This window comes from Rhinolophus ferrumequinum, chromosome 9, assembly GCF_004115265.2.
Source record: "Rhinolophus ferrumequinum isolate MPI-CBG mRhiFer1 chromosome 9, mRhiFer1_v1.p, whole genome shotgun sequence".
In the NCBI taxonomy this organism is placed as follows: Eukaryota; Metazoa; Chordata; class Mammalia; order Chiroptera; family Rhinolophidae; genus Rhinolophus; species Rhinolophus ferrumequinum.
In genome coordinates this window covers 43,500,683-43,513,494 of record NC_046292.1, presented here as the reverse complement: position 1 = coordinate 43,513,494, position 12,812 = coordinate 43,500,683, and the positions used below count along the sequence as shown (strand labels likewise).

The 12,812-nt window shown below is 40.6% G+C and overlaps 1 protein-coding gene across 1 annotated transcript in view; it reads left to right on the top strand.

Annotated features, from left to right (window-relative positions):
* The first annotated feature begins 2,878 nt into the window (after positions 1–2,878).
* Positions 2,879–12,812, top strand: part of LOC117026547 (cytochrome P450 2J2-like) — a 45,794-nt gene continuing 35,860 nt past the window's right edge. The window contains exon 1 of the mRNA XM_033113335.1: positions 2,879–3,024. Coding sequence (XP_032969226.1) covers positions 2,989–3,024 — 36 coding nt within the window. The 5' untranslated portion in view covers positions 2,879–2,988. The remainder of the gene's footprint in view (positions 3,025–12,812) is intronic.

Here is a 12,812-nt window from a genome sequence, read left to right as displayed (position 1 = left end):
TGTCTTCCTTTTTCTTTGTACTAACCACAAGCTTACACAATGTCCTGAGAGTATTCATAATGAGAAAAAAATGTCAATCACAGCTTTAAAACTTTACTTTGGAACTAATAAGAAAGCAAATTGAAAGATGAGGCTTCATCTTTGTTTTCAAATAAGTGGTCTTAATTTTTTTATTATAGAAGATGTTTAAATCAGTTTGTTATAAATATATCTAAACCATTAAATTTTGCAGCTTTCAGGTGAAGTCTAGAACTTCATTTATACAAGTCTATGTGAAGAAGTCGATAGATTTCATTGAATCTTAAATGTGCCATTTAAGTCAATGGTACAATGTCTCACCTGCAGTACTATTTTAATGCAATAAAATAAAACTGTAAAAGGAAGAAGGGAGAAAACTAACCTTAGAATTCATTGATTTGGAAATGGGTAAATATATTATGCTATAATAATAGAACTACCATATAATCCAGCAATTCCACTTCTGGGAGTTATCTGAAGAAGACAAAAACACTAACGTGGAAGGATATATGCACCCACATTTCTTTGAAGCACTATTTACAGTGGCCAAGATATGGAAACAACCTAAATGTCCACTGAGGGATGAATGAACAAAGAAAATGTGGCATATATATGTACATATACATATATATGTACATATATATGACAAATGATAGAAATATGAGTATGTGTGTATATATATACATATATACATATATATATGAGGTCTGACAATTATGTTCACAAACTTGTTGCAACGATGTTCCTAGCCTTTTTTGATATCAGAGGGATTATTTACTATAAATTGTACCAACTGGACAAAGAGTTAACCAAGTTTACTATTTGGAAGTGCTGAAAAGGCTGCGTGAAAAAGTTGGATGACCTGAACTTTTTGCCAACAATTCACGGCTCTTGATCACAACAATGCACCAGTACACCCAGCACTGTCTGGGAGGGAGTTTTTAGCCAGTAAACAAATAACTGTATTCGAAAACCCTCCCTACTCACCTGATCTGTCCCCCAATGACTTCTTTCTTTACACAAAGATAAAGGAAATATTGAAAGGAAGACATTTTGATGACATTCAGAATATCAAGGTTAATACGACAACAGCTCTGATGGCCATTCCAGAAAGAGTTCCCAAATTGCTTTGAAGGGTGGACTACGCTCTGGCATCAATGCATAGCTTCCCAAAGGGAGTACTTTGAAGGTGACCATAGTGATATTCAGCAATGAGGCATGCAGCATTTTTTCTAGGATGAGTTCACGAACTTAATTGTCAGATTTCGTGTTTGTGTGTATGTGTGTGTGTGTGTGTAAAAGAATATTATTCAGCCATAAAAAAAATGAAAAGAATGAAATCATTTGTAACAACATTGGTGTACTTCAAGCGCATTATGCTAAGTGAACTCACTCAGAGAAAAATAAATAATATACAATCTCACCTATACGTGGAACTTTAAAAAACTAAAAGAAAATGAAATAAAATCTCATGGACACAGTGAAGAGATTAGTGGTTTCTATAGGTGGGGGTTGGAAGACGGGCAAAATGAGCAGAGAGTCAAAAGATCCAAGTTTCCAGTTACAAGTCCTGGGGATGTAATACACAGCAAGGTGACTATAGTTAATAATGCTGTCTGTATTGCGTATTTGAAAGTTGCTAAGAGAGTACACCTTAGAAGTTCTCATCACAAAAAAAATTTTTTTGGTAACAATACATGGTGACAGAGATTAACTAGACTTATTGTGGTGATCATTTTGCAATGTATGCAATTATCGAATCATGATGTTATACACCTGAAACTCATGTAATGTTATATGTCAGTTACACCTCAATTTTAAAAACTGTGGTGCAATGACAGAAGAGTACTTAGCTGTTAAAGTGAATGAACTAAAGAGACATGCATCAACTTGGAGAGATCTCAAACACATAATACTGAGGGTTATTTTTTTAAAAAAGCAGTTGTACCATAATTCCGTTAAAATAACAGTTACATAAATATTAGTAACTTTGTGTGGATGCTAACAACTGGAGTAAAATAGGAAGATGTAGACTGGAAGGATAAAAGCTAAGCTCTGACCAGTATCTCCCTCTGGACTTTGGAAAGACACTTCCCTTCAGTGTTAATTAGCGCCTGCTAACAACTAGGGGCAACACTAGGAGCTTTGCTATAATGATTTTTAATCTCCAAAACAGTTAGAAATACAGGACCTCTTTTAGATGTTTTGCAGACCGGTGGAGTCATTCGTTTACCACATATTTGGTACTTCACCTCTGTTTCCTCAGCTGGAAGATGGGACTAAGAAGAGTATCTGCCTAATTTTAATGAAGCAATTTATGTAAAGAGGTGACTGAGCTGCCGGGCATATAATGAGTGCCCAAGAAATGACAGGTGACTGTTCCCCAGGATCAGTTCAGATCCTTGATCCCTGGCTGAGAAGGAGATTGAAAACTCCGAGCTCAAATGTTTGTGGAGCTCTCTGACATGCATTGAAACCATAACCCAAGAGCCCCAATGGTCTCAGAGAAAGACTTTCCAAAACTTGTGGGTTCTCCTAGGAATCTAGCGCCTGGCCTCAGTTCTGCACAACGGGTGGCTGACGGGAAGTTCCCAGGGTGCGGTTCTGGGAGGGCCGGGCGAAGTTCAAGGACAGAAAACCGCCAGGCAAGTAGCAGCACGGAGAGGGCGTGACACAGTCGGGGGAGGGGCGGCGCGGGGTGACACTGGGAGTTCCGGCCTTGCTGCAAGCACAGTAACAGAGAGGTCAGGATTGTCACCACTTCAGACAGCAGTGGAGTCAGTGGACATCGGAGCCATGCTCGCAGCGATGGGCTGCCTCGTGGCTGCCTTCTGGTCACTCCTCAATCCCCGCTCTCTCCTGCTGGGTGCTGTCGTCTTTCTGTTCTTTGCCAATTACTTCAAAAGGCGGCGTCCCAACAACTACCCGCCTGGACCCCCGATTCTGCCTATCATTGGAAACTTCTTCCATATGGACTTTAAGGAGCCACACCTGTCGCTTCAACAGGTAGGAGCAGGCGGTGGTGCTGAGCTGAGCCCTAAGCCTGACCTGCGGTACAAGGGCCATCCCGGGGACTGAGGGCAGGAGGATGGTGGCTCTGCCGCTAAATTAGCCATTACCCTGGTGAATCCCGCTTTGAGCCTTGTTGTCCTCACGGTCCGCTGGCGTGATTTCTGAAACCTTCCCTTTCTAGGCGTGAAATATTGTTAACTGTTGGCGATTTAAGTGTGCTAGGCGTGCCACATTCTAATGCATTTCATTGTGTCATGTTAAATATCGGAGCATCCTATGGTGATCTGGTCTCCTTGTCTTCTGTAATACTATTATCCTTCCCAAACGCTGTACTTTCCATTTCCCATGTGTAAAATGGTAATACCACTAAATCGTCACCACTTTAAACTGTACTGCTGCCGTCACCACAATTGAGCCCCTCACATTCAGCCTTCTCTCCCTGCAATCCACTCTCTAAAGTAATCCTTTAAAAATGGCATTCCTCAGCTTTCATTTTCTTAGCGCTCCTGGCTGCTAAGTCTCCTTAACAGAGTTCAGACTCCTTAGGGAGCCACGTGGAACCCTTATGACCCAGCCTCTTTCCACTTCTTCATAATCATCTCCCATCAGGGCTCCCTACCTGTGGCCACTCTGAATTCCTTAAAAGTTTTCTCCAACATCCAACATTTTCTCAAAAATCCTCAACTGATTTCCTGCCTCTCTGCACAGGTACCTTGCTGAGACACAGCACTGTGATAGGTGGTTGTGAAGATTAAATAAAACAGTGAATGGTCAATATAACATGGCTTATGGTAGGTGCACAAAAAATATTAGTTCCCCTTTCCCTAGAAATGCCTGGAGCACTTTAAACACAAGCCCATATACGCAAGTGCTGGTGGAGAAGGTTTTATCACTTTCTGGGAGAAACACCCAATTGGTAACACTAAGTTACAGGATTAGTCACAGAATTTTAAAGCCAGGCTCCTAAACCTGTACCCTTGTTAAGAAATGTGCCATTTAGTTCCAATATTGGGACATTTTTCTGTTTTCTTTCTGGTAGTGATTGCCAGTTTGATTCCATTACGGTGAGAGGACATACTCAGTATAATTTCAATTTTTAAAAATATGTGAAGTTTGGCTTTATGACCCAGGATACAGTCCCATGCATGCTTGAAAAAAATGTGCACTAGTTATATGCAGATTTTTGACTGAGCAGGAGGTCTGGGCTCTAACCCTGAGTCATCTGTACTCTGCTGTTGTTGGGCAGTGTTCCTATAAGTTAATTAGACCTTATTGGATGATGGCGCTGTTTAATTGTCCTATACGCTTGCTGACTTCTTATGTACTGATTGTATCAGTTACTAGGAGATTCATGTTGAGGTCTCCAATAATAATTACAGGTTTGTCTATTTTTCTACTCAGTACTGGTAGTTTTTCCTTTATGTACTTGGCAGATCTTTTATTTGGTGCATATACAATAAAATTGTTAGGTCATCTTGGTGAGTTGACATTATTACATAATATCTCTATCCTTGATGATGTTCTTTGCCTGAACTTTACTCTATCTGATATAACATTGCCATATCAGCTCTCTTTTGATTATTATTTGCATGATCTATGCTTCTCCATTGTATTATTTTAACCTACTTATATCGTTATATTTAAAATCAGTTTCTTGTAGATAGCATAGAGGGGTCATTTTTTTCATTCTGTCAATCTTTCATTTTGTCTGTTTTAGTGTTTTTTAAGATTTTTATTAAAAATATAGCTAACATACAGTATTATATTAGTTTCAGGTGTACATCATAGTTATTTAACATTTATAAATGTTAAATCTCTCAAGAAGTGATCACCATAAGTGCAGCAACCATCTGACACCATACTATGCTATCACAATATTATTGACTATATTCCCTGTGCTGTATATTATATCCCTAGGACTTACTTGTTTTATACCTGGAAATATGGACCTTTCATTCCCCTTCACCTTTTCCCCCTTTTGTAATTTTTCAACTACAATTGACATTCAATATTATTTTATATTAATTTCGGGTGTACAGCATAGTTGTTAGACATTTATATAATTTAAGAAGTGATCCCCCTGTATAATCTAGTACCCATCTAGCACTGTAAATAGTTATTACCATATTATTGACTGTATGCCCTACAATTTACTTTACATTGCCGTGACTATTTTGTAACTAACAATTTGCACTTCTTAATGCCTTAACTTTTTTCACCCTGCCCTCCAACCCCTCCCATCTATCACCCAACATATCCAGTATCAACCTGAAACCATACATAGTTATTACAATATTATCGACTATGCTCCTTAGCCTATACCCTACATCCCCATAACCACTTTTTAACAACCAATTTTTACTTCTTAATCCAGTCCCCTGTTTTTTATCCACACCCCCAAACTTCCTACCATCTGGCAACCATCAAAATGTTTTCTGTATCTATGATTCTGTTTCTGTTTCATTGGTTCATTTTGTTCTTTAGCTTCTATGTATAAGTGAAATCACATTAGGTCTGTCTTTCTCTGTCTGACACTCCACTCAGCACAGTTCCCTCCAGGTCCATCCATACCGCCGCAGATGGCAAGAACCCATTCCCTTCCATAGCCAAGCAATATTCCATTGTATATATGTGCCACCTGTTCTTCATCCATTCTTCTGTGGATGAACAACCAGGCTGCCTCCACATCTTGGTCATTGTAAACAATGCTGCAATGAATATATGGATGCACACGTCCCCTTGAAATAGTATTTTGGGTTTCTATGGATAATTACACGGAAGTGGAATTACTGGGTCCTTCTTTGTGTCTTGTTATAGCCAGCCTTTATGGGTTTTTTATTTGTTTGTTTCCATTTTCATGAAATATGTTTTTCCATCCCTTTACTTTCCATCTGTGTGTGTATCTTTCAATCTGAAGTGAGTCTCCTGCAGGCAGCATAGGTAAGAGTTTGTTTTCTTATCCATTCATCCATCCTATGACTTTTGATTGTAGCATTTAATCTATTTACATCAAAAGTACGTGTTGATAGATGTGTACCTGATGCCATTTTATTATTCATAATTTTATTTTATTTTTTTTCCTTCTTAAAGAAGTCCCTCTAACATTCCTTGTAATACTGGTTTGGTGGTGGGGATCTCCTATATATTTCTTGTCTGGGAAGCCTTTTATCTGCCCTTCAATTTTAAATGATAGCCTTGCTGGGTAGGGTAACCTTGGTTGTAGACCTTTCATTGTGTTGAATATTTTGTGCCAATCCCTTGTGGCCCTTGTCAGTTGAGAAATCAGCTGACAATCTTATGGGAGCTCCCTTGTAGGTAACTAACTGCATTTCCCTTGCAGCTTTTAGTATTCTCTCTGTCTTTAACCTTTGCCATTTCAATTATAATGTGTCTTGGTGTGGGTGTCTTTGGGTTGATATTGTTTGGGACTCTCTGTGCCTCCTGGAATGTATGACTGTTTCCTTTGCCAGGTTAGGAAAATTTTCAGTCGTTATTTCTTCAAATAGGTTCTCAATCCCTTGCTTTCTCTCTTCTCCTTCTGGTACTCCTATGACATGAATGTAGTTATGCTTATTGTTGTTCCACAGGTCTCTTAAACTATCCTCCTTTTTTTGGATTCTTTTTTCTTTTTGCTGTTATAACTGGGTATTTTATGCTACCTTGTCTTCTAAATCACTGATTCTATCCTCTGCTTCATCTAGTCTGCTGGTGATTCCCTCTAGTGCATTCTAGTACCAATTCTGACTATGTCAGTTGCCCAAAATTCCAAACTATACATTCTCATCTTAGCAAGATGAGGCTACTGTGTTCTGATTTTTCCTCCTTCCTGTGATGGGTTCAAGTAAATACCCTAGGCAGAAAGAGAGCTTGTTACAGCTCATCTCATTTGTTCTTTTCTCTTGGGGATCACAGTTCTGAACTGTTAGTTTTCCAACACCTGAAAACTTATTTTAGTTACTTGGCCAATTTTTCTGGTTATTTATAATGGAAGGGCTAGTCCAGTATCAGTTACTCTCTCAGAGTATAAAATATAACTTTCCTCACTCTGTTTAGTTTTTATGGAATTTAAGATTGACTGAGAACAACATTCATTTGCCAAAATGGCCATAATAATCCACCTATCTGCATTTACACCCCTTCCAGTGGAACATCACAACTTCTTCCCTCAAAAGATGGAAACCAATTTACATTTCTCTTTACTTTGGGCTGGATTGCTGATCAGTTTTGGCCAATAGAATGTGATGAAATGGACTTTCTGAGCTAGAGTTCAAGAGACCTTGCATGCTTCTACCTGCTTTTTTCGAACTCTGCTACCACTACTTACACAAGCCCATGTTACTCTGATGGATGATGAGAAACACAGGCCCTCGTTATTCTTGTCAAATTGCCCTAGATGACAACTGGCTAACTACCAGAGCTGTGCATAAGACCAGCTGAGACGAGCTGGATCCAATCATATCCAACAGCTGAATGCAAATGCGTGAGTGATCATAGCTCAGACAAGAACAGCCCAGCTGAACCCCTAACTTATCAATCTTACATTTGTGAGGTGAATGAATGGTTATTGTTTTAAGCCACTACATTTTGAGGTGTATTGTTACATAAAAAATAGCTAACTAATACATTCTTTGAGAGTAGGAACAGTAACTGTCTTGTTCAATATCAAGAACAGTACCTGGAACATGGTAGTTTTCAATAAATAAATAAAATAAGGTAGAATCATTTTGTATTGCTGCTAGCTTGGACCTATTGACCAAAATCAGATCTCTGCCACTACTCCTCGGTTCTTGTCACCTCATTCCAATGTCCTATTCTTAGTCCTCATGACAAATTCTGTTATATCCCTTCTGGAACGCAGTGTAGAGGTGCAGGCTTGTTCTTACCTCACTGTTCCATTTCCCAGCTGGCTGTCTGGAATGGGGCCACCTATTCCATTTCTCCATGCTTATTTCTCAATAGGCTTATGGATTATTTCCAATCAAGATGGAGGAGTAGGTAAATACTGTGCTCACCTCCTCTTAGGACACATCAGTAACAACTAAACCACTGACAACCATTACTGAGAATCACCTGAAATCTAGCTGAACAAAAGCCCTACAACTATGGACATACAGTAGAAGTCACCTAGAGACTGGTAGGCTCAGGGACAGAGATGCAGAACAGGCTGGTCCCACATTTGCATGTGACCATTGAAAATCAGGAGGGATATCTCAGCTGTGGAGGTCCCTCCCTGAAGAGCAAGTGATCCAGCCTCTCCCCAGCCCAGGGCTTCAGTGCCAGGGAGAGAAGTCCTCATAACTTCTGGATGTGAAAACCAGCAGAGATTATGGCTGAGTGACACAGAGGGCAGCTGCACTGCCAGGCGCTCCTCTGAAAGGTACCACTCAAGAACATAGTTGCTGACAGACTCACTTGCTCAGAGCTCCATCCCTTGGGCAGCCTCTCAAAAGGTACCAGGGACGGGAAGTGAATTGTCTAGCTGCAGGGTGAGTACTAGAGGGGCAGCTTTCTCCCATACAGAGGGGCTGGCAGAAGCCATTGTTTCTTTGTTAAGCCCTCCTGCTCCAGGCATGCAGATACAGGCAGAAACCATATCAGAGTCTCCATCAAATTGGCTATTCCCTCTCCACTGCCCCACCCTAGGGATTCCCTGAGACCATGCTCCACCCAATATTTGGGCACACCCAAGACACTTCCAATAGCTTTTCCATATAAATGGCTTGCCTCAGCTCATGCTGTGGAATTTCCTAGAATCTCTCAAAGATTCACAAAACCCAAACAAGCAACATCTGGCTTTTGCATGTCCTGTACCTCTATCGGAGCACCCCTGAGCCCCACACTAATGACTTCTTAAATTATATTATATAAATATATAAAAATACATGTAACATATAAAATATGTAAATATAACTTTAATATGTATATTAAACAAAGGCATAGTGTGCTTGGCATATAATAAATTAAGTAGTTGTAACACTGTTATTGCTATTTCAAGCAAAGCCTCCAGTTATGTTGTTGTGCCATTGAAGAACTTATTTCTATACCATTTTTTCCTGGCAATTTAATCTTTCCCTCACTGGGTTCACAGAGCAATAAATCCTTCTCCCTATTGACTACTGCATCATTATAAAATTTTTAGCAGGGCTGTTACACTGTGAAACCTCAGGATGTCATCACTGGTAGTCTAGGTAAACAGCACTCTCTGGAGCTCTGTGTACAGCCATGTGTGGGCTTGCTCCTTAGCTGGGCATATGATAATTTCTGTGATCTGAAACCTTCACATCTCTTCAATCACATCTCTCAGCACTTTTTTTTGCCAAACTACTGAACTCCTATCAATTCTCTAGACAGGATAGGTCCTTTATCATCTAACTGTCTTTATTGAAGTTATTTTTTCTCAAGAAATGTCTAATTACACCTGGCAGACCCAACTTTAAAGTCAAATCAATGACATTTTTTTGACTCTCCCAGCCAATTAGTTATTCCCTGCTCCATTCTCTGAGAATCTTATTCAAAAATTTCAAGTTCCTATTTCCATATAATCTCCCAATTATTCTGACCTTTAAGAGGCAATTGTGTTTTGCTTATACAGGCTCAGTACCTGACAGTTTTGATACTCACTAAATTTTTATTGAACTTATGGGTAGGGAGGGAGTAGCTAAGTGATTAAGGCAGAGTAGAAATATTAATGCTTCAGTGTGTCACAAATTTTCTGTTGCTATGCAATAACCCTTCTACCTCTATGCAACTGATTTCACATTATGAAAAATGTGGACTTCAAACATTGTTTTCTAAGGTTCTTTCTACTTCCAAAAACCTGACTTTTAGAGAGAAAAACTACTAAAATGACAAAGTAAGAACCTCCCAAAATTTACTCCTCCAGAAAAGCTCTGAGAAGACTAGCAAAAGTTGTCAAAATCAACATTCTTAGAACTTTGGCAGTTAACTGAAGTCTTGCAACAATCTGAACATCTGTTTAAGAAGAAAAAACAAAAAACAGCTGGATGTCAGTAAGAAAAGAGCTCTGTGGCATTTCAGAACAGCCAAAGCAATTTGAAATCTTGAAAAAGAAAAATAAATTTGGGGGACTCATACTTACCATTTTCAAAACATGCTACACATTTCTGGTCGAGATTGTGAAGTAAATGTAGTGCTCACATCCTTTCAGAACCACATCAATTAGAACCAAACCTCAAAACAACGATCACTGAGAATCACCTGAAGTCTAGCTATACCAAAGCCGTGTGACTAAGAACATACAGAAGAAGCCACCTCGAAACTGGTAGGATGGGCAGAGACGCAGGAAAGACTGGTCCCACACCCGCGTTTGACCATTAAAAACCAAGAGGGATTTCTTGGCCGCGTATATCTCCTGAGGAGTAAGGAGTCGTAGCCCCTTGCCAGCCCAGGGTTTCTGTACCAAGACGAAAAGCCATAACTTTTGGCTATAAAAATCAGCCACAATTGTGGCTGAGTGAGACAGAGGGCAGTGAGCTTTCAGACGCTCCACGCACAGACTTACCCACTGATGAACTAACTTGCTCTGAGCTCAAGTGCTGGGATGGCAGCTCAAAAGGCGAAAGGCACCAGGGACATATGAGGAGGAACTGAACTGTTTAGCTGCAGGGTGAGGGGAAGAAGGGCAGTTTCTCCCAGAATGAGGAGCAGGTGGAAGCCATTGCTGCTTTATTGTGCCCTCCCCTTCCTGCGTGCAGACGCACGCTGACTCAGACGTATGCAGAATCTATATCTGAGTCTCCATGAAACTGACTATCACCTTGCCTTTGCCCCACCCTAATGATTCCCTGAGACCACACTCTACCCAACTTTCAGGCACACCCTAGCCACTTCCAGGGGCATTTCCATAGAAATAGCTAGGGTTTCCAGGCAGGAATTCCGCCCTCTCTCAGGGATATTTTTTGCTTCCCCTTTCCTGAATTCCTATAAAAGTTGGTCAGGAAATCGGGAAAATCGGCTCCCTGAACCCAGGTGGTTGGTAGTATCGGCCATCACTTTGTGGAAACGATTCATTGTGCAGAACAGAAAACAGTTTGTATCTCGGGATTTGGGAAAGGAAAAGCAAAAAAAAAATTCCCAAGAACCGGCAGGAATTCCCTCCCTGAAACCCTAGAAACAGCCTGCCTTGGCTCATGCTGAAGAATTTCCTAAAAATCTCTCAAAGGTTCACGAAACCCAAACAAGCAGCATCTGGCTTCCGAGTATCCCTTACCTCTGGCCGAGCAGCCCTAGGCTCAGCACCAGTGGCAACCAGCCTTCGTTCACAGATTGGCCTGTCAAGGCACCTCCCAAGCACAGCACAGGTGGCGGTCATCTCAGCATTGCTTTGGGGCTCATGCCAGTTGGCAATGGGCAGGGAGGTCATAGGCTGCACCTGAACAGGACACCTCGGTACTGTCAGGCCCAGTGGCCAGCTTGAACCAAGCTAGAGCATCACCCAGCTGCCTTTGGGAAAGACACACCCAAACAGCAGACTGGGTGGGCATCAGAGCCCCATGAAATTGGACCCTGTTCTGTCAGGTCAGCCCCTGCAAAACAACTTTTCCACTGTAGCAACAGCCAGTCCTCACAACGAATTAGCCTGTGGGTCAATCCCTCCCACTGAATTGCAAATAGCAATCAAGTCTCAACTACAACAGCAGGGCACATACAACCCACACAAGGGACACACCTGGAGCATCCAGCTCTGGAGAGGTGAGTAGGTAGACTGCACTACTGGGTCCCACAGGACACTACATAAGGCCACTCTCCTAAGACCAGGAAGCACAGCAGCCCAACATAGAAACAAACACAGGGAGGCAGCCAAAATGGGGAGACAAAGAAATTTTTCCCAAATAAAAGAACAGAACAAAGCTCCAGAAAAAGAACTAACCATAATGGAGACAAGCATTCAACCAGGGGCAGAGTTCCAAACACCAGTTAGAAGGATGCCCAATGATCTCAAGGAGAACTTCAACAAAGAGATAGGAAACATGAAAACGGAGATAGAAAATATTAAAAAAAAAAAAAAAAAACAAGTCAGAAATAACGAATACAATAATGGAAATGAAAACTGCATTAGAGGGAATTAACACATTAGTTGAAGCAGAGGATCCAATCAGCAATTTAGAAGGGCAGGTATAGCAGAAATACCCAACAGAACAGAAAGGAAAAAAAAGAGACTTCAAGGGAATCTCTGGGACAATATAAAGTGTACCAACATTCACATCATAGGGGTACCAGAAGGACAGAGAGAGCAAAGAATTTAAAACCCATTTAAAGAAATAATGACTTAAAACCTCCCTAACCTAAAGAAATAGATATACAAGACCAGGAAGTGCAGAGAGTCACAAACAAGATGAACCCAAAGAGGCCTACACCAGGACACATCATAATTAAAATGCCGTTGGTGAAGGACAAAGAGACACTCTTAAAAGCAACAACAGAAAAGCAGTTAGTTACCTAGTGCAAGGGAGCTTCCATAAGACTTTCACCTGATTTCTCAACAGAAACTTTGCAGGCCAGAAGGGATTGGCAGGAAGTATTCAAAGTGATGAAAAACAAGGACCTACAACAAAGATTACTGTACTCAGCAGCTATCATTTAAAATCGAAGGACAGATTTTCCCAGACAAGAAAAAGTTAAAGGAGTTCACCACCACCAAACCAATATTACAACGGTTGTTAGAGGGACTGCTTTAAGACAAAAAGTAAAAAAGATTTTAAAAATGTGAAGAATAAAATGGTAATAACTACATATCTATCAACAATTACTTTAAATGTAAA